We start from the raw sequence: 22,862 nt of genomic DNA on the forward strand, positions 1-22,862 counted from the left end.
CATGGGCTTTTGAAGCCCATATTTCGAATTAGGCTCTTATGGGCATAATGGTTTCATTATTGGCTTGCTAAGCAAATTAATAGAAATATATTTTTTTAGTAATTTTGAAAAATATTTTCCATCTGAAGAAAAGGAAAAATATATGGTTGATTCCCTTATTATCACTAGAAAATAAATTATTCTGAGGACCATATTAGGATATAATTTTTTTTATTTTTAAAAATTGCCAATAAATTTATATATTTTCTAATTGGAGGACTATTTCAGAAGATTTATATACGTTTGTTTGTTTTGTTTTTATTAAACAAAAAACGAATTACGAGTTTATTTTGGTCAAATAATGTATAAGAATAGGAGAATCAGTCAAACATGATGAAATTGAATGAATTGGAATAACTAGGGACAGAACGTTACTTGAGTTTCGCACGTGTTTATACTTTATATAAAATTTTAATTAATATATATATATATATATTATGATTTTCTTTGAATATAAACCATTTGTATATGATTCATCTCATCCAATGAATGATTGTCATCTCATAGGTGGACATGGATGTGGGCACAGAAAATGAACAGTATAGCAAAACTCATATATATATATATATATATATATATGTGTATGGCAGAAAAGTAGGCTAAATATAGAAATATTATATTTTCCGGTCAAAAATTCTATTTTGAAAATAGAGTTGATGATCATTGATTATAAATGTCTCGAGAGTATAAAACAATATTACAAAACAAAATTTAATAATTCCAGTTAGATATGTGTATAGCATAAGTATTCTGAGATACAGATGTCTCGATTTACAATTATATATGTATTATAATAATTATTATTATTATATAACATAAAATATCTCAAGTCAGCCTTAATTAAATGCCTCGAGTTAAATATATATGCGTGCCATAAATATTTTCATTATTCACGCACAACTTCCAAAATAAATTTTAGATATATTAAAAGTTAAGTAATAGTAGGATTTTACAATTTTTTAAAAAAATAGTAGGATTTAAATCACACCACAAATTCATATCCATAAAAAAAAAAAGAATAGTCCGTGCCATTCATAATATAATAATAGTAACAGTAAATAAAATACAAAGAAAAAAAAAAGAAAAATAGTAATATTTGTGGAATATGGCAGCAGATGGTCTCAAGGCTTGGATTGATAGCCCCACGGATTCTGGCTTGCCCACTTCCATTGATCCCTGCACATTTCTTCTATACCATATTTTGCCCTGTAAAAGAAGTTCTATATGAGATCACAAAACAACATATAATTATTATGCATTCAGCTACAATCCTCAAAATTATAGCAATCCAAGAATATCATGTTTCTGTATTCATATCTCTCTGCCTAGCGTCTCCGAGTAGGAAAAACCCGAAGCAAACGGTTTTTACAGGATTTTGCCAATGCGACCTGAAACTTACCTCTTAGCCCTTAGGCCAGGAAGAGCCACTACTTTCAGCCCCAAGGCCCCGACGAAAAAGAATTTAGATGTAGTGTGGATGGTATGACTAGTTTTATTTTTAACTAATTCCGATTTCAACAGAACAATGAAAAACTATGACAATCCCGTGAATGGTGTTGAGTTTAAGATTTGAATGCAAAGAAGAGAAGTGAATTGGATATCCCTGCTGGGAAGACTTGAGTATACTTACTTCCAACCGAGCTCTTTCTCCACTTTCTCTGTGGATGCATAAACAGCAGTTGCATCTCCCGGCCTCCTCGGACAAAGTTTGATGGGTATTTTCTGCAAGATATGAAAAAGCTTTACAAGTCTAACCTATCCTGTGGATGCATAAACAGCCGTGGCATCTCAGGGGAAGCGAAATTTTGATTTTCGAAAAAATTTACTGATAAAAATACATCTTTTTGGGGTGGTGTTTTAGTCTTTCTCAGGCCCATCACATGGTACGCTCTAGTAGGAAGAGAGCAAGGAAAAAGTAGTTAGTCACCTGTCCTGAAGCCCTTTCGAATGCAGCTACCATGTCAAGAACGGACGTGCCACGACCCGTCCCCAAGTTGTAGGCAACACAACCTTAAAAGAAACCTTCATTAGATCAAGGTAAATCATACCCAATGAAGTCATGCAATCACAAATTAAAATTTAAAAGATATGACGTTTTGACACAGCGGAATAATGGTTTCTCAGAAATGGTGTACAGTCACCTATATCCTTGTCCTCCAGAACTCTCTCAAGTGAAACTACGTGACCATCGGCCAAATCCATGACATGGATGTAGTCTCGTACCTGTTTCCGACGGTACACATAAGGAAACACATCAGAGATACAGAGAATGCGTTTTATATATACATAGAGGATTAAAAAACATCAATCTCACAAAGAACAAATTGAGAACCAGGGATTTTATTCTTGAATGAGCTTACATACCGCACTACCATCGTGTGTTGGATAATCGTGACCATAAACATTTAACTCGGGCAATCTGCCAACAGCCACTTGAGTTATATAAGGCATAAGATTGTTAGGGATGCCCTTTGGATCTTCTCCCATTATGCCACTCTCATGAGCTCCAACAGGGTTGAAGTACCTGAGCAAAATGATTCTCCATTCTGGGTCAGCCTTTTGAATGTCTCGAGCAATTTCTTCCAGAAACAACTAGTTAAATCAAGAAGAGAACACTGTAAACGCCATTTCTTTTGAACCGAAAACACAACGCTGTAAAATGAAAAAAAAGACATGATCTTGAAATAGTTATGCTGAGGACAGACCTTCGTGCGACCATATGGATTCATGGCCTTTAACTCATAATCTTCAAGACAAGGAATCTTCTCCGGTTGGCCATACACAGTTGAAGACGATGAAAAAACCAACTACACACCGGAACACATACAGAAACAGGTAAAATTTACAAAAAAAGGTAAAATTTGAAGAATATCTCAGTTTCAACATCCCGGAATTCATTTAAAAGAAAGGATGTGACGGATTCTAATACAAGATTCACGTGAAGCACACACCTTCTTACAATTATATTTAGCCATGGTTTTGTATAAATTAATCGATCCGATCAAGTTATTGTCAAAATATCTCATGGGGTAGGCAACACTTTCACCAACAGCCTTCAGCCCCGCAAAGTGGATCACTGCTTCAAAACTATCATAAGAATAAAAAAAATTAGATCTGCCAAAAGATCAAATCCAAATCCATATAAATTAAAGATGGTTCTTGATAGAGACATTCATACTTGGTAGAAGAGAACAGCTTCTCCAAATCCTCCACATTCCGAATATCCCCCTGCAGGTGAAGCCAGAAGTAAAAAGACATTCGAAAAACACCGGAAGTCATTACTTGAAGAACAGATATCACTCCCACTTTATTTCAAGCACACAAAACAACAGAAAATAACAGAACAAAAGCAAAATTTTCACTAATCACAACTCAAAAAAATATCAACATCACCTTGATTCACAATTCAAGATCCCTACAGAAGCACATTGCCAAACGCACAGAATACAAATCAGTTTTTGATATATAAACAATTCAGAATCGCATAAATACCAAATGGAAATCAAGATTCTGGGAGAGTTGGGGCCCCGCCAACTGCCTCAGTCTATGGACCGCCTCTTCCACAGAATTGTCGAGATTATCGATGATCGAGACCTTGAACCCCTGCTTCAACAGCTGCAACACCGTGTGAGTGCCGATGAATCCGGCGCCACCCGTCACCAAGATGCTTCTTTTCTTGAAGCCCGCCATTGAAGTCGATCGTAGCTTGTGGGATCAACAGATTCCGCGACTATTTTCCTTGTCTGCAATGGAAGATGGGGACTTTATGGAGTGCCTTGCAAGGGATGGGAGTTTGTTTTCGGGCGATGAGTCACAATATGATTGAGACGCATTAAATATGGTGAGAGAGAGAGAGTGAGACCTGTGTTGAAAAGAGTTTGATCAAATTAAGAAAACGTTTCACGTAAGATTCGATAAAAGCTAGTTTATATGATTGAATTGAGTAAATAAATATATTTCTTTCAAAAAATATAATAAAAAAATCCCGTCAATAGAATAAAAAAATAAAATTATAATTTGAGTATAAAAAGGTTAAAAACTATTCCAAGCAAAGATTTAGCGCCAAATATCCGGAGAGTCCAAAAACTTCCAAAACCCTCGATTCCGCCGCCGCCGCCGCCGCCTACCGCGACTTCGGTCCCCGACACCTCCACCTCCACCTCTATCGATAGGTTCAGTTCAATTAGTTTGCTCTCCTAAATATCTTAAAAGCTGTATTTGCCTGGGGGGAAATGGCGGTAGAGAAGAACAAGCTCGAAGAGGAAGCTTGTGTTCTTCGATTTTACAAAATCGTGCTTTCCTGGGATTATCTTCGCATCCTTAAAGAATCCAAGGTATCGCACTCCCTACCCTCTTCTATTTTTCCTCTCTTTCATTTTTTTGGGGTGGGGTTTTGGACGTACACTGTTGTTGCAAGCTGGGTTCTTATCTAGCCTTTACTGAATCACTGCTCCGCAAAGTCTAACACGCACAAGTCTTCTTTTTTATTTTTATTTTTTGATTTTACGGTCGTCGTGGATTGATTATCAACTCTAAATCTTTGTATTTGAGCGTCAATTAAGGTTTCCTCAGAATTTTTTGTGTGAATTGTTTAGAAGTGGAGCCACGATAAGAAAATAATTGGGGAAGGTGGTGTCGCGGGATTGAAGAAAGTAAAGGACACATATACAGACGTTGATGACTATTTCAACACTTTTGATCCTTTAATTTTTGAGGAGGTCAAAGCTCAGATATCTCAAGGAGAGGACGAGGAAGAAGGTGTTCTTTATTTTCCAGCATTTGGTTTATGATTGATTTCAATTTTCTTTTCTTTGCTTCTTGACATTAAAGTTTTTGAATTCTGGAATCTTGATTGAGGTTTCTTTCCAGTTTGATTGTGCCTATGGAAGTAATTTTATGAATTTTATTTTGTGTCTCTCTTCATATTAGCTAAATTTATTTGCTTTCACTGTTGTGGATGGAACTTGTTTAAATATTTTCTTTAAGGAGACTCATTTGTTTAAACATACAGCGACTACATGGCAGCAAGCAATCATAGCAGAATGCAGTGATGTCAATGGATTTCATCTACCTACAGTTATATGTTCTGATACGGATGCAATATCACAAAACGATCTTCTGTTGCTTTCGACTAAGAAGGTTCTTTAGTTTTCTAATTTCCTTTTCTGTATTAGATGGAGATCTGAAAATTTAGTCTCGCTCACTTGCATTTCGTTGGCATGCTGGCACCTTAAATTTGTTGATTTACCGGAGACTTTTCTGCCATTGATCTTGGTCACCAGCTTAACAACCTGTCCATTGCTTTCACAGTTTGGTGAGGGTAAAGAATTACCAACGACATATGCTTTTGCACTAGTTGAGCATCGTCAACAAGATAAGATAAGATTGCGTTTATATTTAAGTGGAGAAGTTAAAAACTTGGATCCAGATGATGTCCAAACCTGCTCAAGACTTTTAAAGATGCTTCCTCTTGTTTGTGAAGTTCAAAAGTATTTCTATGTTCTGAAGGTAAATCTACATGTAGAAGCTTGCTATCAATTTTATCGTAATTGTTTTTTTTTGCCAGCTGTTGATCATTTGGTCTAATCTTGTGAAAGTGGGGATTTCAAAACCCCTTGTTTACTGGTTTTGATTTTTTAGAGATTGCTGCTGGTTTATGCTTGAACAACCTAGCATAGGTCGTACGAACACAAAGTCACGAGACATGCATGATTTTTCCTAATGATTTCAACATTTCTCGTGACTGTTGAATATCCTTCATTTAGTTAATGCTGCTCAAATGTATTTGTATGGTATATTTGGTTGCTACTTCTTTTTTGAACAATTAATTTTTTTTTTGTCCAGATTTGCAGTTTATCAACTATACTCCGTGAATATGTTGCCCTGAGATCCATCTGCTCTCTACCATTCAAGGATTTGATATTAACTGCAGTGGACATTGACAGCAAAACTGAAGATCGTGCTTGGAACATTTCTATACCCTTGAAAGATTTTATCGAATCCAATCACAATGAATTTCAGATAGAGGCCATAAACGTGAGCTTGTTCGCAACTTGGTTTCGACTTTATTGGCCCTCCGTATAAATTTCTTTAATATATGCCAACTATAAATACAAGTTTAAATTGGCTGTGAATCAAATCAGTTCTTGTAATTTTATTAGAATGGTTAGCTTTCTCTGTTTCTAACATCCTGAAGCTCTTTATTGTTGAGTCTATACCTTCCATGCTAAGTTAGTGATTAGCTTGGGTTTTTTATTTGCTTACAATTACAGTAAAAAAATTGAATAAATGAATCTAATGTGATTACAGTTTATCAAAATACAATAAAGCCTGGATATGACGCTAAGAAAAAAATTACCTGCAAGGGCATGGATATCATACACATTTGATAAATAGTTATTTTTTCAAATAAATCCAACAATGATAAAATTAATGTTTTTTCTCCTCATGCTTATTTTAGATTTGAATTTTCTCTCTGTGAACAGGCAGGTCTCTCACGGAAAACCTTCGTCTTGATACAGGTTTGACTCTCAAATTATGCCCTTAAATGTGGAATTAAGTCCTTATTTTTCTTTTTGCATTACCGTGCGTATTAAATGCACAATCATATCCGAATCTTTCATGCAGTTGCGAATTTCAAAAATGATTTTCCAAATGCTACACGTTTATCTTATTGATCACATGTTCTGATATGTCATGGATAATACATTTGTTACCTTCTATGCTGTCTTTGACATATGGTATACCAGTAATGGAAATAATGTATGGACTATTTTATAATATTAATAACAAACTTGTTTTAGGGACCCCCAGGTACAGGAAAAACACAAACCATCCTTGGGCTCCTCAGTGCCATTTTGCATGCCACCCCAGCTAGGGTACAGGCCAACAAGTAAGAATCTTGTTGGGCCATTCTTTGTCTCCGATTACTTATGTTGTGTATTCCAAGTATGCATTATTTGATCTCTTTATTGCATGCAGGGGAAATTTGGCTGGAGTAAAGCGCGGGCCACAATTGCCAATTCAAGAAAAGTATGTTTGACTTTGGCTTGGCGGTTCACTAATGTGCTACAGTTTTTGAAGTTAATTTTGCTGGTGCTTATTGCGTATGAGCAATGTTTGTATGTGTATAGACATATTTTTGTATTTTCATTTTTTTACTGGTATACTTGTACATTGCATTGCTGTTCTTATCATCATAACATGGATATTTTCTTGGGAATGAATCCATACCTCTTTGAGATGTTTTATTTCATCAACAATGAAATAACTGATTTTTCAACCACTGATGAACAAGAGCTTGATGAAAATAACACTTTTGTGAGGGTGGTTATTCCATTTGATACTGGTGTGGCTATACAAATATATTAAACAAATTATTCGATTCATGATGAATTGTTGCATGAAATGATCTGCTAAGGCCAAGGGCTGAACTTCGTAAGTTGGTATACACATACTTGGAAAACAGCTCTCCACATATGCTATTATGCAAACCTTTTGATTTTGCAGATACAAGCAATGGAAAAAAGCATCTCCATGGTTATATGGCATCAATCCTCGAGATGAAATCATGCCCATAAATGGTGATGATGGATTTTTCCCCACATCTGGCAATGAGTTTGTGAGAGTCACTTCTCTTACTGAAGCATTGATTATGTTTATTTTGCGAAGTTACATTCTCAAACTTTAAACCAACATGCAGAAACCAGAAGTGGTCAACTCCAGCCGCAAATATCGTGTTCGTGTTTTAGTTTGTGCTCCATCAAATTCTGCTCTGGATGAGATTGTTTTACGCCTTTTAAATACTGGTTAGGTTTTTATTGTATCCTTGATTTGTTTCATTATATTACATGTTTGGATTCACTATCTTGATTGCGGCCATGGTTGGCTGCTTTAGCACCAATGGGCTTTAGCCGGAGATAGTATAATCATCCTAAACTTTCTAAAAGTGATCAATACTGAGACAAAAGTGGGAAAAGAATTAGGAGGAAAATAAACATATACAAATTTTCTGCGATGGCTTTGTGGTGGTAAGGCTGCTGCTTCAATGCTGTGTAATTCTGGTTGTGACCTTATTATTGATGGTCAAGTAGCTTTACCCCAACTTTACTCTTGGAAGGCTGATATAATAATAGAAGATCAAACTTTCCAACATCACCTTGTTTGGTTATGCACCATTGCCCTTTTTTTCCAAGCTATTGATTATGCACAAAACAAGCGGGTTTCATGTTCAATTTCGAGTACCAACAATTATTTGGTTCTCTCAACTTCTTAAGATTGCTGCATAGGGACGGTGGTGGAAATGTGGAATTAGCAGGTTAGTAATTAGTAACTTAGCATAGGATTTGTATGGGCACTTTTGGTGGAATGACCGTTGATTTCATTTTCATAAGCGCCATTGTAACTGACTGCCGTCTGTTGAGACTTCTTCTCAATTCCTTATTTTGCTCTGACAAATTTCTTTGCCGTAGCTATTTGTCCTTTAAAATTTAATGTAGCCACTTGAATGGAATTTTGTGACCCCCAAGCAAGAAATTTCTATTAGGCTATTTATGTTGCTTTTGTGTTTGCATGACAGGCATTCATGATGAAAATGACCATGCATACAATCCTAAAATTGTGCGCATAGGTCTTAAACCTCACCATTCAGTCCAGGCTGTCTCTATGGATTACTTAGTATGCAATCAGTCGCTGTTAATTTCAAAGATTTCCTAATTAGTGCTTACATTATTAATCCATTTAAAAAATGCATCTTTGAGGCATAGAATTGGTGATATTGTAGGTAAAACAAAAACTTGCTGGCATGGACATTCAAGCTAGTGACAAGCATAAGCAAGGAGGCATGTTAAAGGACAAAGATAGTATCCGTGCTTCTATACTAGAAGAAGCAGTCATTGTATATTTCTTTTATCCTTCATGCTCGTCTATTTCTCTTTTCTCAATTGAGATACAGTAGCGCAAATAAAGTTGGTTGTTGTCAGGTATTCTCCACTCTGAGCTTCAGCGGTTCAGCTCTTTTCAGTAAATTGAATCGTGGTTTTGATGTTGTGATAATTGATGAAGCCGCTCAAGCCGTAAGCTCATTGTCTCATTAACTAAAAGCATGTCTTATTTTATTACTTGCTGACACACTCGAACTGTGGTTACTAAATGTATCCTTGTAGACGGATAAAGTTTCAATTTCTTTTTGCATGGGTATAATGAGATGTTTTTGCGATCTGGGTCTATTGTTTTTGCAGAGCAAGTACTAACCAGTTTGCTGGCAGTGAAACTTCTTACATAATATTTACTTTTTTTACAACGTGCACATTGGTTTTTCGAAAATGTTTATTGGTTGTTTTTTATTTAGTTATACACACCTCTTTCTGATTTTATGAGGCCTGTTGTGCTTGGGAAATTGCTTAGATCTGATTATTATTAAAAATGACAAGCCTCGATAACTTGTTTTGTTGATCGCTTTTACTGAAAGCTCTATTTGATACAACTGCGCGGAAAAATTTACGATTCTTAGCGTTTTGGGCTGTTAAAAATTCGTTTTTCATTTGTGCTAGTATCCAATGCAACTTATAAAAAATGCTCAAAATTAATGAGAAAGAAAACAGCTAGTTGCTTTCTTTTCAATATGCTAATTAAGTTAAGAACGTTTTTAACATGTTGACCCTTCAAATAATTTTATTAATGTGGCATAAATTTGTATTAAAATGTTTAGCATTTTCATTTTGTTTGTTTCATGACAGGTGGAGCCAGCTACACTCATCCCACTGGCCAATGGATGCAAACAAGTATTCTTGGTATGGACTCGCCTTTGTTTCTCTGAATTATGAAATTAAACAAATGGAGTTTTATAGATTCCCGGACTCTTTATTATTGAAAATTGAATGCAAGGGGAAAAAAACTCGAAAAGTTCTTGTAGGAGATGGATGCAAGAGGGGCAAACCTTAAGGCTAGGTGTGCAAACGAACCGAATCGAGTCGAATAATGGTAAAATTTTAAAACTCGAATTCGGCTCGATAAGAGTATATTCGAGTTCGAGCTCGATTCGAAGTTCGATAATTTCAAATATTTTGGCTCGAGTTCGGCTCGAAATATTCGAGCCTATTCGTGAACTATTCGGATATTATGGTTCGAAAAGCTCGAAATGTTCGAAAAAGTTCGAAATGTATATATATTTATTATATAATTATATTATATTAATTAAATATTAAGGTTCGCGAACTATTCGCGAACTATCGAACAGAATAATTTCGGCTCGAGCTCGGCTCGAAAAAAATTCGAACATGTTCGAATTCGGCTCGAGTTCGATAAGCTCGAATACGAATCAAATATTTATCGAGCGGACTCGTAAAGCTCACGAACAGGTTCGGTTCGTTTGCACCCATGTTCGAATTCGGCTCGAGTTCGATAAGCTCGAATACGAATCAAATATTTATCGAGCGGACTCGTAAAGCTCACGAACAGGTTCGGTTCGTTTGCACCCCTACTTAAGACGATTATGGCTGTGGTCCTATGGGATAAACTTTCTATCTGGTTAATTGTAATCTTCCATGCATCAATCCACGCTACTAACCATCTTTGGTTCTCCTCAGCCATATACTGATTCATGTAGTTTGTTTGTTCTAGATTGTATGCTTATGAGAAAGATTATGCGAATGTGACTATTTTAATTTTTATCTTTTGATTCTAGGTGGGAGATCCAGTTCAGTTGCCAGCCACTGTTATTTCCCCAGTGGCAGAAAAATTTGGGTAAGAGCAGCATATTGTGTTTACTAGTTTTATCTTAAATGAATGCGATTTTAGTCAGATAACTATTTCTTTGGGGGTGTCAAAATTTAACCCGGTCCGAAAAATATCGGGTTAGGATCAGGGGTTTTCGGGTTCGGATCAGATCAGGTTGGACCCGAAATCTGACCCGAAAAAAAACAGTCGGGTTTGGTTCAACCCGAGATGACCCGAATTTTTTTTTAATTTTTATATAGATTTAATAAAAATTGGTTAAATTTTTTTATATATTGTATGCTTGAAAAAAATAATAATTGTACATTGATATTATAAATTTTCACCATACAATATTTATTATGTAAAATTTTGATTACATATAGACTTTAAATCATACATAAGCGAGATTTTGTTATTATGTGTCTAAATTAAAATATTATTATTATTATTATTATTATGTGTTTTGAATTTTTATTTAATTATTTTGTTGAAAAATAAAAAATTAAATCAGGTTATTCTGGTTAGTCGGGTTTGGGTTGATCATTTTTGGGTTGAGAAATGTTTTAGTGATACTTTGCATCACCCCGACTCGAACCCACCGGGCCCACCCGAGTTGACACCCCTACATTTTTTTTCTGGGAACTTTTGAGAAAGGTTGCTAAAGAAGAATAAAAGACTTTCCTGAACTTTTATAGATATGGAATGAGCTTATTTAAAAGATTCCAAAGGGCTGGTTATCCTGTACAGATGCTGAAGACACAATATCGTATGCATCCTGAGGTCTCTGCTATTCTTTCTTTTTCCTTTTTTCTCCTTGTGGCTGTTACACTCTGTAGTTTATAGTCCATGTGGAAATTCAGAAAGCTGTGTGCATGCCATTTAACTGAAGTAGAAAAGGTGGTGTTTGTTGAATTTTCCATCATTAAAACTTTTCAGCAGCTGTAATTTGTGATACTAAGTAACAAACCTCTTGAGTTCGTTTTGGACAATTGGCCCAATCATGTTCAAAATATCTTAAAAATGTGCAAAGATGCTCAGTTGTTGATAGGAGCTTAGAGTTGGTTGCAAATTTTTTGACTCATCATTTCTCTGTCCATTTGTTAAATTTTTGCATTTGATGAATCATTCATGTTCTGCAATTGTTAATATCGCTTGAACCAAGCAATTTTGTTTGACATTTCTCTATTTTTATATAACATTCAAATTTTTTCCTTTTTCTCTTGCTATTATCATTCTTATTTCCATGAATTAAATTGATAATGATCTCATGGTTCCATACCAGTTGAAATAACTGAACTGTTTGAACCATAAACCACAGCCTTTGGATCTGTTTAGCAAACATTCCTTGAATTTGTTTTACTGATTTGTGACTAGGTTTAGCTGAAAAAACGCACTGTCTCAGCTGTAATTGAACTGTTCATACAGATTAGGAGCTTTCCTTCCAAGGAGTTTTATCATGATGAATTGGAGGATGGCCCTGGTGTCCAAGACCGCACAAAGCGTCCCTGGCATGAATTTAGTTGCTTTGGGCCTTTTTGCTTCTTTGACATACACGAGGGGAAAGAGTCCCAACCATCGGGAAGTGGTTCCTGGGTAAATGTTGATGAGGTTGAATTCATCCTCGTCATGTACAGCAAATTGGTGAGTAGATACCCTGAGCTGAAGACAAGTTCTCGACTTGCAATAATATCACCATATAGACATCAAGTCAAGCTCTTGAGAGATTCTTTTCGAAACACTTTCGGTGTGGAGTCGGACAAAGTTGTAGACATCAATACTGTTGATGGATTTCAGGTAATTTATATATAGTGCGACTGATCATACATGAGACAGTCTGTACTCTAGCCATTTTTGTGTACTTCAGTTAAAAATGTAACGAATTGATGAGAAACTCTTTAGGGTCGTGAAAAAGATGTTGCTATATTTTCTTGTGTTCGGGCAAGTAAAGATAAAGGCATTGGGTTTGTTGCTGATTTTAGGCGAATGAATGTTGGTATTACTCGCGCGAGGTCTTCTGTTCTGGTATGGCTTGTTTAAATAAAAAAATAAAATCAATCGATTGGATTTGTGGGATTTGTATTATTACACCATAAAGGTTGGTTTTTTTAATGACCCTAGGTCGTGGGTTCTGCATCCACACTGAAAAGAGATGAACACTGGGAGAACTTGATCACAAGTGCCGAGCAAAGAAATGTGTTGTTCAAGGTAGCTATCTTACTTAAATTACTATCTTTACAATTTTCGTTTCCTCTCGAAGTTCTATATTTTAATGTTAGCATTTGCATCAGTTTGGTTCGCGATTGATTTTCTCAAATGTTGAGGTTGAAGAAGTTAACATTCTCTATATAATTGGTTGGAAATAGTTGATGTTTAGGCAAAAGTTTTGACCATTTTTCCAATTTCGATAAATTTTAGCCCGTAGCCCTTCGAAAAAAGATATGTTAGAGATATGGGGAGGTTAGGACTAGACTTTCAAAAGATTATTTAGTTGGGAGGTAAGAACTGAACTTTTAAGATAGTTCAGGCTTGTTCAACATCAACCGTTAGGCTCAATGAGACGAAGAAAGTGACCATTAAGCTGTCATAATATGAACGTATTAAACATCAAGTGATTGTGGTGTCACTTATGAACATCAACCATTGGGCTCAATTTAAAAGAAGAGAGAGACCATTAGTCATGACATGAACTTATTAAACGCGAGTTATGTGATTTTGGTATCGCTTATACTTCAAGTTTCGGACACAGAATAATTAAGAAGTGGGATTTATGTAACCGGATCAAATTTGTTTGTGATTTACGGTGGAATAAGGAAAATGAAGAATTCGAGTCCCCTTTATAACTGGAGGCATTTGTAATTATCACCGTCATGGTTTCAAGTCATAAAACTTAAATTGTTTGGATGCAAAATCTATAATGCATGCAATTGAATTTAGCAAATGCCAAGGCTTTCTGAGATTTCTGTTTTAGAAAAAAGGACTGTTGCTAACTACTGTGCAATCTCAGATTTCCAGGCCTTGTACTGAGTTTTTCAGTGACTCTGGGCTTGAGCAAATGAAAGTAAAGGAATCCACGGCAGAAAGGCCTGACGCTTCTGAAGATATGGACTATGACATGCCTAATTTTGGAGACACTGGCGGAGCCTATCAAGAACAACCTGAAGTCGACGACATGGTAGATGCTGGAGAAGGATTTGGGTATGATGATGACTTCGGTGACGACTAAGCTTTGGAAATCCTTTTGCTGACATTTTCTTTCTGGTGCTTTGCCGATAACCACTCAAATGTTTTAATTGTTAAAGAGAGAATCGATTAACATACATAAATTCAGTTATTTCGATGAGATGAGATGAGAATCGATGTTGGCCGTATAAGAAGATGCTGCTGCTGATGATAGGTATTGTTTTAGCTAGGTTTATGTCCTTTATTTCGGAATTTGAAATTTTGATAGATTTTGGCACATATTCCTAATATAATCTCACCTTGCATATAATGAATTTTCTTTCTTCTTGTTAAGACTCGAGTGTTTTCATATACGTAATGCCTCTATTTTTTTTATTTTTTTTTGTTTTCTTGATTTAATTTCAAACCTTTATGGCATTCCAATGTATAAAGACTTGCAAGTATTGCCTTTCAACATGTGAAGGCTGCAATAAAAGTATAAAACCTTCCAAAAAGAAACATATAGATAATCGGTAAAAGGTGATATTCATGCATGTTTTATCCGTACATGATATTCAACTTTCAATCAAGAATAATAAAAATGGATCGAGTGGGAAGAGGTTGGCAAAATGAAATTTGATCCGTGCCAATAATATAGTCTTTTGCGAAAGAAACAACCATACAATTATATTGATAAAATAGACAAAAAGAAAACTACTTTGGAATTTTCAAAAAGATGAAAAGTAAAACAACCTACTTTTTTTTTTTTTTTTTTTTTTTCTAGATAGAAAAAAGTGATACCAGTAAAACTTTGTAATAAGCAACTAATTAAACATCATGTAATCTTTTTTTTTCCCCAAAAAATATTCAATTAATTCGGCTGGACCCGGCGGCTAAGTAGAGTTCCCACGGACAAAAGGAGAGGCTGCTAGCTAGGATCAGAGAAATAGTCAATAAATGAAATGTCTTTTGTAAATTAAATTAAGTACTCGCTTTTTTTTGTGGCAAATTTAATCAAATAATTAGTTTAATGTGGTTGTTGCGTACATAAGATGTACTATTTAATATTAGGGTTAGATGCGGTTTAGTACATGTCGCCCGTAGGGCACTACCTTGTGGGTGCTGTGTAACTTCATGATTGGTCAAAATTAGTGGGTCCTACATGGGACCCACTAATTTTAACCAATCATGCGCCACCACGTCACCCGCAGGGCACTACCCTACGGGTAGCATCTACTCAACCGTTAGATGCACATAAGAAGCTAGAAATAACGAATTGTCTTATTGAGTGTGCGTGAGCTGCTGCCAAATATGGACCTAAATAGTCAATAAATACCGACTTTTTATTATTATTTTGTTTATATCTAGTTTAATTAATTTGAAAAATATATATTGGATTATATAGAAACCCGAAAGAGGCATAATCCGAGGTTAGCTGAGTACAGAATAATGTCATTTTTCAAAAGATTTTATTCAAAATCTTCTTTTGTTAATTATACTCATGCATATTGTAAAAAAATATTAATGAAAATAAAAATAATTGCTTAAGCTGTCAAATATAACAATAATCTATCTATTAATTTTTTTTTTTTGAGAAAATAATCTATCTATTAAATTAAATACACGTATATGCTTAATTCGGACGTCACTCCATTAAGTCAAAGTGTTCACGTACGCAACCATATATAATTTAGACCAAATGTTTGATGCTAAACCATATATATATATATATATATATTATGCATTAAACCCATAACTACAAACTAACAAAAGGTATATATATAAACACAAATTCCGAATAAAAATGATAGTGCAATATCAGCACTATTATATATCTATCTATCTATATAAAAGAACAAAAAAAACCATGCATATAATAATATTAATTTTATTATTGATAGAAGTGTAACTATACATATATGCAGCAAAAAAGCGGGGTGATATAAAAAAAAATGTTCCAGACGAAGCAATTTTTTGATAATAAGTGTGTTATTCTACTATATTAAAGTTTAATTTCTCTCTCTACTAAATACATGACAAGAAGTGATTGGTGTAACATATAATATAACATCAATTTGTAACAAAAAATTTCTTTCCGTTATCGAGGTACACGTACAAAAATTAACTAGTTTAAAAATCATTTATTAATCAGATATTTAATCTAATCTAATACAGTAAAACATTTTTTTTTATTGATACTTTAGTAAAGTGATTGGCACATCATGATGTGAACATCACCAATATTAAAACACCAAATGCAAAAGCAAAATCATTAAAAAAACAAAAACCCCACAATAAAATTCAAACGTGTCAATTTAGTACAACATATAATTCAAACACGCAATCTTTTTCAATCCAAGATTGTATAAATATATATATATATAATCAAAAGCCTCTCGCAATTAATCAAAACAAAAGAATCCAAAATGATGAAGATGGTGGCTCTCCTAATCTTCCTCCCACTCCTCTTCCTCCAAACCCATGCAATAATCTTCAACATCCGCAACAACTGCCCCTACACCGTCTGGGCCGCCTCCCTCCCCGGCGGAGGCCGCCGCCTCGACAGCGGCCAGACGTGGACGATCGGCTTCCCCAAAGGCCCCGGCCGCGCCAAAATCTGGGCCCGAACGAACTGCACCTTCGACGCGTCGGGCCGCGGCAGCTGCCTCACCGGAGACTGCAACGGGCTCCTCCAATGCCAGACGTACGGGACACCGCCCACCACCCTGGCGGAATACGGGCTCAACAGCTTCGCCTACAAAGACTACTACGACATCTCCCTCCTACAAGGATTCAACGTGCCGATTGAGTTCCAGCCCACCTCCAACGGCTGCACCAGACCCTTGAGATGCACGGCGGACATCGCCGGCCAGTGCCCGAACCAGCTCCGGGCTCCCGGCGGATGCAACAACCCCTGTACTGTGTACAAAACGACCGAGTATTGCTGCCACTCGGGGCCGTGCCGGCCGACCGATCTGTCCCGGTTCTTCAAGTCCAGGTGCCGCGACGCTTTCACGTATCCGGAGGATGATCCCACCAGCACTTTTACATGCCCCGCCGGAACCAGTTATCGGGTCACATTCTGTCCTTAGTCGGAAAATTTAGTTCTATCTGTATAGACATCGTCTGTTTTGGGACAATGACTGTATAAGTAAGTTCTAATTTATTGTCATTAATTTTTGTTTCATGCGATAATAAATAACGTATGCTTTGCTTTTATTAAAAATGGGTGGTTTTTAATATTTTACGACGACTATAAGATAAGGTGTTTGATTTGCAAGTGACTTCAGATTCTATTTTATGACATGATCATGTATATTGATCAGTTGTTGGAGTAACATTTATTTTGTCTAGTATCTATTTCATGAATTTTCGATTATGTATCTCTAGTTATTATCGGCGTTTTGGTACGATCGAGAATCGGCCTTTGTAATTGATAACAAGCAGGGTGTAAACGAAACAAATTGTTTTCGAATTATTTGGAGCTCTTCGACAAAAAACTTGTTTGTGTTTGTTTATTAATCATATGATCAAGCCAAGCTCAATTTTGATTTTGAGCTCGGCAATTTAATCAAACTAAACTCAAGTTTTATGATATTTGGCTCTTGAGCTCGCAAACATATTCGTTAATCGGTTTGTAAGTTCGACCTCGAGCTCGGCTCGTTTAAGTTGCTCGTTTAATAGGCTCGGCTCATATATTCTTTTCTTAACAAGCTTGAATCAAGTTCAAACTCAAGCTCAATTGTATGTTTTACGAGCTTGAAAATGTGTCGAGCTAGATCCAGACTTGTTAAACATGATAAACGAGTTATTAACGAATCAAACTTGAGCTAAGCTTCTTTAACATGGTAAATAAGCTTTTAACGAACCAAGCTCGAGCTGCTCGCGAGCTTAATAATTTTTAGAGAAACCAAGCTCGAGTCTGATGATAAAAGCTCGAATCGAGCCTCTGTCAATCTTAAACGAGTCAAGCTCATGAAATCTAGATATTATTTGGATTGGTTTGGATCCTTTGCATCCCTAAATTAACAAGTTTCTTGGAGTGGCTATTTTAATCAAATTAATTGAATATATAAAATTAGTTATATTTCTTATTCTTATTTCTTAGTCCATGGGTAATAAATAGAATATCGCTGTACAGACGCGTAAAAGAAATTTCTTTTTTAATGACAATATTTCGAAAAAAAATGTAAATATAACTTGTCATAATATATAATATAATAAGTACATTTAATTAAACTTTCAAATTCATCAATCAGTAAGTCCCACGATTTTCAATAGATTCAAGGAACGCACGTAAATATTCAACGTGAATTTTAAGGAACATATATATATGTCATATACTACTACATTAGTATAATAATAAAACATCGACTATGGTCATTTTAGTTGACGGAAAAAAAAAGTAAATTTCTTCACTTTTCGATACAATTTTTTTTTAAAAAAAAATTTGGTACGCTAATTAGTGGATTTTAGCATGAGTGAATTGTCCTAAAATCTCTAATACCCTTTCTAACTTTATTATAACTTCTTAGACAAAAGATTCTTTACTATAACTCCCTAGGACCACCAAACTTGAATATTTTAATGTTTAATTCTTGTACTGGATTTATGCTAATCTATGCTTGAAATCTATAGGTTTTATACTTAAAATTTAAAGGTTTTATGCTTGAATATGGAGATTTTGTGCTCATTTTCAGTATAAAGAGTTATCCGCAAAATGGTATCAGAGCCTTAGGTTAATTATTCAGACGTAATATTATTTGTTAATTCATGTTTTTCTTTGTTGAGGAGAAGATTTATACAAAAGATGACTTGAAACGAAGGTTTGAATCTAGAGGATTTTATTCATATGAAATTCTATAAACAAGTTAATTTATTCACAATAGATTACTTACAACAGGTTGTGATTAATGCTCTTAATTTTGAAGAGATAAATAAAAATGATCTCTAACTCTCAATTTTTAGAGATTACCCCAGATTCCTCTAAACTCTCCGGAGATCTTAGAAAAATTCAAAAGACGATACAATATTACAGCAATCAGCTGTATGAAATACCTCGAAAAATTGATGAAATCCTTAAGAAACAAGAAGAAATTCTTGGAACTCTAAAGGATCTTCAAAATAAAATCATAAATCTAGAACACACTTCGGGTTCTAGAAAATGAAATACAGGAGGAAGGTTACCACTCTCATTTGGTACCAAACCTTTGTTACATCAGAAAGGTAAAACCAAAATGGTTCAAATACCTTTAACCAATGATAAAATGATGATTAATCTTATAAAAGCAGTATCAGAGAAAAACACTATCTGATGACTACTTTAGAAAGATTAAATCTCGAGGATCTACAAGATCTTGCGGATTCATTTGCGAATCTCAAAGTAGTAGATCTAAAAATAAATTCCCCTGAGGGTGAACAACCCATAGGGAATCCCCCAAGATATGTGGTTAAAACAGAAGAACCGCATAGTGAGTTTCAGGTTGGAGAAAAAATTCACATCCAGCAGGAACCAGATCAAGAAAGAGTAAAATCCCACTCCATCAAACTCCTTACGGAAAAACTGTTTTAGATCCAATACATTCTTACGAGGTTATATTAAACCTTGATGTTTTGGACTTCAAAAACAGAGAAGATCTTATAGATGATTGAACGTCAGCTATGAGAATAGCAACAGAGACATTAGATCTCAATAAAGAAGGATTAATTAAACTTCTAGAAATGAGTCTAATGGGATCTGTTAAGATCGCATGGGATATGACTTTGCCAGAAACTAAGGAATCAATCTTAGCAGGAGAATCCCTCAGCGAGATTCGAGAAAGAATGGTCACCCTATTTAAAGCACAATTTATAGGGGTAGATTATTTCAATAATCAAGATACAGAGAAAAAGAGAATATATACTCAAGTTCTTTATAGCCTCGAGTTACATGATATCTGTTTAGTTGATGAATACATTATGTTATTCACTAAATACAGATGGAATTCGAGAGTCGAGGAAAATATAGCTATTCAGCTATTTTTCGCAAAAATTCCAAGTCCCTGGAGAGAAAGGTTGATCAAAGAATATGTTCCAGGTAATCTTGATACATTGGCAAGACGTGCCTTCTTTTTGAAAGAAAAATTAGCATAATGGTGCCATATGACAGCATTACAGAAGAACTACAAGAAAATAAGGGGTATAGATAAGCGTACACCTTTGTGTTGTAGAGAAAATGATCTTCCAACGATCATTGGAAACAGATCACAGGGATTTAAAAGGAAGAAATTCAGAAATAATCCCTATAATAAAAGAATGAAAAGTTCTTGGAAACCAATAACATTTTGGTCCAAACAAAATGTCAGATCCTATAGATCGGGTAGAAGAAGTGGACCTATAAGAACATCTCCAACAACATGCTCATCACAAAGTAGGGGAAGAACACCATCAAGAAGAACTTTCAGAAGAACTCATACAAGAGCAAGTGAAAGTTTCAAGGATTGCAACTGCTGGACATGTGGAGCAAGAGGACACATATCTACAAATTGTCCAGAAAACGAGAAAAAAAGAGTTCAACTCTTTGAAGCAACACCAGATATGGATGATGCAGTCTTCTTTCAAGATCTAGTCCAAGTATATCAATTTGAGGATATCCTCTCAGATGAAAGCATATACGAAGAAGAGATATTGTTTAGTCGAGAAGTTTCTGAGGATGAATCAGAATCAGAATCAGAGTAAAGAGGAAGTGTTTCGGCATGAAACACATGAAAGTTTGGCTGGGTTCTTTAGTCAAACCACGATATCTCATAATATGGTCCAAAGGATTATGAGAGAAAATCCAACATTACAAAAGTACCAAGGATTTTCGGCAGGACAAGTTGAAAGAGTCTTAGGAAACCTAGGGCTAAGACAAAGAAGACATAATTTGATTTATAAGGTATCCAGAAGGGAAATGGCGATCCCTATGGAATTAACCAGTAATCAAATTGAGATGCAGTTAATTCCCTTTGAAGAAATTCGAGAGGAATTACAGAAATTAAAAGCAGAAGTAGCAAAGACAATGTCTTTGATTTATATTGGAGCAATTCAGATTATGATCAAAGCTACTTTTAAAGAGGAGATAGATTTACCCATAGATATCGTAGTATGCAATAAAAGAATGGAGAATATACAAGATGCGGTTCTAGGAACTATCTCGGGAAATTTGTGTGCAGGAAAAACTGTGGGAGTTATTTATCCAAGAATAACCTACAATTTAGCTGATAGAGATTTTAGTCGAGTTTTGACATTGCATCAAAACTTCAAGGAAAAAAGACTAATGAAGAAAGGTAATAGGCCATATTCTATTACGTATCAAATTTCATACGCTCTTTCTAATACTCACCATTCTGAATTATTTATTAAAAATGAGTTCATTGAAATTCCAGAGATCTTTGGGAAAGTTGCTCAAGCAATATACCCGAAAAGAATCGAGTTTCCTTTAATTCAGGAAACAGACATTCAAATTCAAGACATACCGGTTCTATACAGAGACCTTAAAATAGAACCCCGAAGGTTATCTTTCCAAGGAGACAGAATGACAAGCAAGAGATGGGACAAATCTCCTATTCAAGAAATTCCACCAGAAGAAAAAGAGTTTTCTATAATAGAAAAACTTAGATCTCCAGAAGGATGGAAAGAAGTGAAAATAGTATTCGAAATTACAATTCATCGGAACCAGTTCCCTTGTAACTTGATTTACTATTTGGAACAACATGAAAAAAGAACTTACCAAGGAGTGATAAATATTGGAAAATTGGAAGTTGAAATATGGGGAATTCCAGGAAAATAAATAGATCAGCTCATTATTGGTCTAGAATTTCTAGAGGACCATAAACCATGGAAACGCCTTGAAAAGGGAATAGAGTTCATGGCAAAAGAAAAGACTTGGAGGATTCAATAAGAATTCTACGAAATGGAAAACCAAGAGAATTGGATAAGGGACAATCCCTTAATCAGATTCGAAAACTCTGTTCACAAACAGAGGAAGAAGCAACTGCTGAAATTAGTAAGTCGTGAACATAATTTACTAGAACGCATTGAAGAAGTAGAAATATGTAACCATACTCTACCTTCTGAGGCCTTAGAAAAACTAAAGGTAAATAGTCTTAATCGGATTACTGAATTACAACACAGTCTGTTAAAAATGGCGGGGCCATTTAGTAATCCCTTTAAAAAATAACAAAAAGTCCTTTCTCCATATACATTCCGATAGGGATATTGTATGAACAATATAAGGCTGAGTACTTTGCATCTTATATTGACTCGGGAGCAGAAATTTGTACAGCAAAAAGAGGAGTCTTCCCTGAAGAATGTGAAGAAGAATTGCCAAAAATTGCTGGACGAGATTTCTCTCGAAGAATTTTAATTCTTTGCAAAGGAATAAAACAAGCAGAGATCCTTATGGGAGGTGCAGGTCAAACACCTTGGTACAAGGTAAAAACACCACCAATCTATTTCCATGATACATGAGCTGATATCCTGTTACGAAATAACTTTTTACAAATGTTTAAGAAGTACACACAAGACAATGAGTCAATAAAACTTATGTTCACTACAATTTGTGATCATAAAATTATAGTTCAAAGACTCAAGGTTGCTTTTTATCGACAATTGCCGATCATATTTCGCAGCCAGCGTGGTGATAAAGGACAACTTTTTCACCCGAAAATGAAAGATCCAAGAAGGTTTGGAGAAACCATGTTGAAAATAACAACAGAACAAGAACTCCAAACAGAGGATATGGAGCTTCTCAAGGTAACTCTAAATCACAGAGATATAGAGTTAGAAAATAAGGTATCCCTTGAAGATGTCAAAAAAAGACTCAAAGAAAGTTACAACGAGCATCCTTTGGCATGGTGGGATAGAAATCAACTCAAAGCCAGTCTTACTCTAAAGGGAGGCAAAAAGTATGAATTCGTCAGATATCA

The 22,862-nt window shown here is 35.2% G+C and overlaps 3 protein-coding genes across 4 annotated transcripts; 2 read left to right on the forward strand and 1 right to left on the reverse strand.

Annotated features, from left to right (window-relative positions):
* Positions 1 to 992: 992 nt before the first annotated feature.
* LOC140873813 (bifunctional UDP-glucose 4-epimerase and UDP-xylose 4-epimerase 1-like) lies at positions 993 to 3,917 on the reverse strand. Its single transcript, XM_073277085.1, has 9 exons — positions 3,532 to 3,917; positions 3,218 to 3,267; positions 2,991 to 3,126; positions 2,745 to 2,846; positions 2,404 to 2,631; positions 2,181 to 2,262; positions 1,967 to 2,049; positions 1,670 to 1,761; positions 993 to 1,245 (listed from the first exon to the last, which is right to left on the reverse strand). The coding sequence occupies exons 1-9, from the start codon at positions 3,727 to 3,729 to the stop codon at positions 1,161 to 1,163; spliced, it is 1,056 nt and encodes a 351-aa protein (XP_073133186.1). The 5' UTR covers positions 3,730 to 3,917; the 3' UTR covers positions 993 to 1,160.
* Positions 3,918 to 4,108: 191 nt separating this feature from the next.
* Positions 4,109 to 14,313, forward strand: LOC140873812 (probable helicase MAGATAMA 3). 2 transcript variants are annotated; one of them, XR_012148097.1, is made up of 20 exons: positions 4,109 to 4,373; positions 4,635 to 4,797; positions 5,051 to 5,178; positions 5,350 to 5,547; positions 5,884 to 6,075; positions 6,525 to 6,560; positions 6,843 to 6,931; positions 7,021 to 7,071; positions 7,549 to 7,660; positions 7,742 to 7,847; positions 8,618 to 8,715; positions 8,822 to 8,935; positions 9,021 to 9,113; positions 9,777 to 9,830; positions 10,724 to 10,782; positions 11,451 to 11,535; positions 12,181 to 12,549; positions 12,668 to 12,777; positions 12,874 to 12,960; positions 13,760 to 13,811. XR_012148097.1 is itself a non-coding variant. In XM_073277084.1 (20 exons), exons 1-20 carry the CDS (start codon positions 4,272 to 4,274, stop codon positions 13,976 to 13,978), a joined length of 2,478 nt encoding a protein of 825 aa, XP_073133185.1. In that variant the 5' UTR covers positions 4,109 to 4,271; the 3' UTR covers positions 13,979 to 14,313. The 2 variants fall into 2 exon arrangements, 1 of the variants encoding a protein (XP_073133185.1); XM_073277084.1 differs by having other exon boundaries at positions 12,655 to 12,777; positions 13,760 to 14,313.
* Positions 14,314 to 16,318: 2,005 nt separating this feature from the next.
* LOC140873719 (protein P21-like) lies at positions 16,319 to 17,293 on the forward strand. Its single transcript, XM_073276941.1, has one exon. It carries the CDS (start codon positions 16,341 to 16,343, stop codon positions 17,004 to 17,006), a length of 666 nt encoding a protein of 221 aa, XP_073133042.1. The 5' UTR covers positions 16,319 to 16,340; the 3' UTR covers positions 17,007 to 17,293.
* The last annotated feature ends 5,569 nt before the right edge of the window (positions 17,294 to 22,862 follow it).

This window comes from Henckelia pumila, unplaced genomic scaffold (assembly GCF_033568475.1).
Source record: "Henckelia pumila isolate YLH828 unplaced genomic scaffold, ASM3356847v2 CTG_80:::fragment_1, whole genome shotgun sequence".
In the NCBI taxonomy this organism is placed as follows: Eukaryota; Viridiplantae; Streptophyta; class Magnoliopsida; order Lamiales; family Gesneriaceae; genus Henckelia; species Henckelia pumila.

Excerpts from the sequence above, each read along its gene's own strand:
- LOC140873813 (XM_073277085.1), bottom strand. The coding sequence starts at position 3,729 with ATGGCGGGCTTCAAGAAAAGAAGCATCTTGGTGACGGGTGGCGCCGGA. Across the intron at positions 3,268-3,531 it reads AGAATCTTGATTTCCATTTG|GGGGATATTCGGAATGTGGA; the intron begins GTATTTATGCGA and ends CTTCACCTGCAG. Across the intron at positions 3,127-3,217 it reads AAGCTGTTCTCTTCTACCAA|TTTTGAAGCAGTGATCCACT; the intron begins GTATGAATGTCT and ends TTCTTATGATAG.
- LOC140873812 (XM_073277084.1), top strand. The coding sequence starts at position 4,272 with ATGGCGGTAGAGAAGAACAAGCTCGAAGAGGAAGCTTGTGTTCTTCGA. Across the intron at positions 7,661-7,741 it reads CCACATCTGGCAATGAGTTT|AAACCAGAAGTGGTCAACTC; the intron begins GTGAGAGTCACT and ends ACCAACATGCAG. Across the intron at positions 8,716-8,821 it reads CTGTCTCTATGGATTACTTA|GTAAAACAAAAACTTGCTGG; the intron begins GTATGCAATCAG and ends GTGATATTGTAG.
- LOC140873719 (XM_073276941.1), top strand. The coding sequence starts at position 16,341 with ATGATGAAGATGGTGGCTCTCCTAATCTTCCTCCCACTCCTCTTCCTC.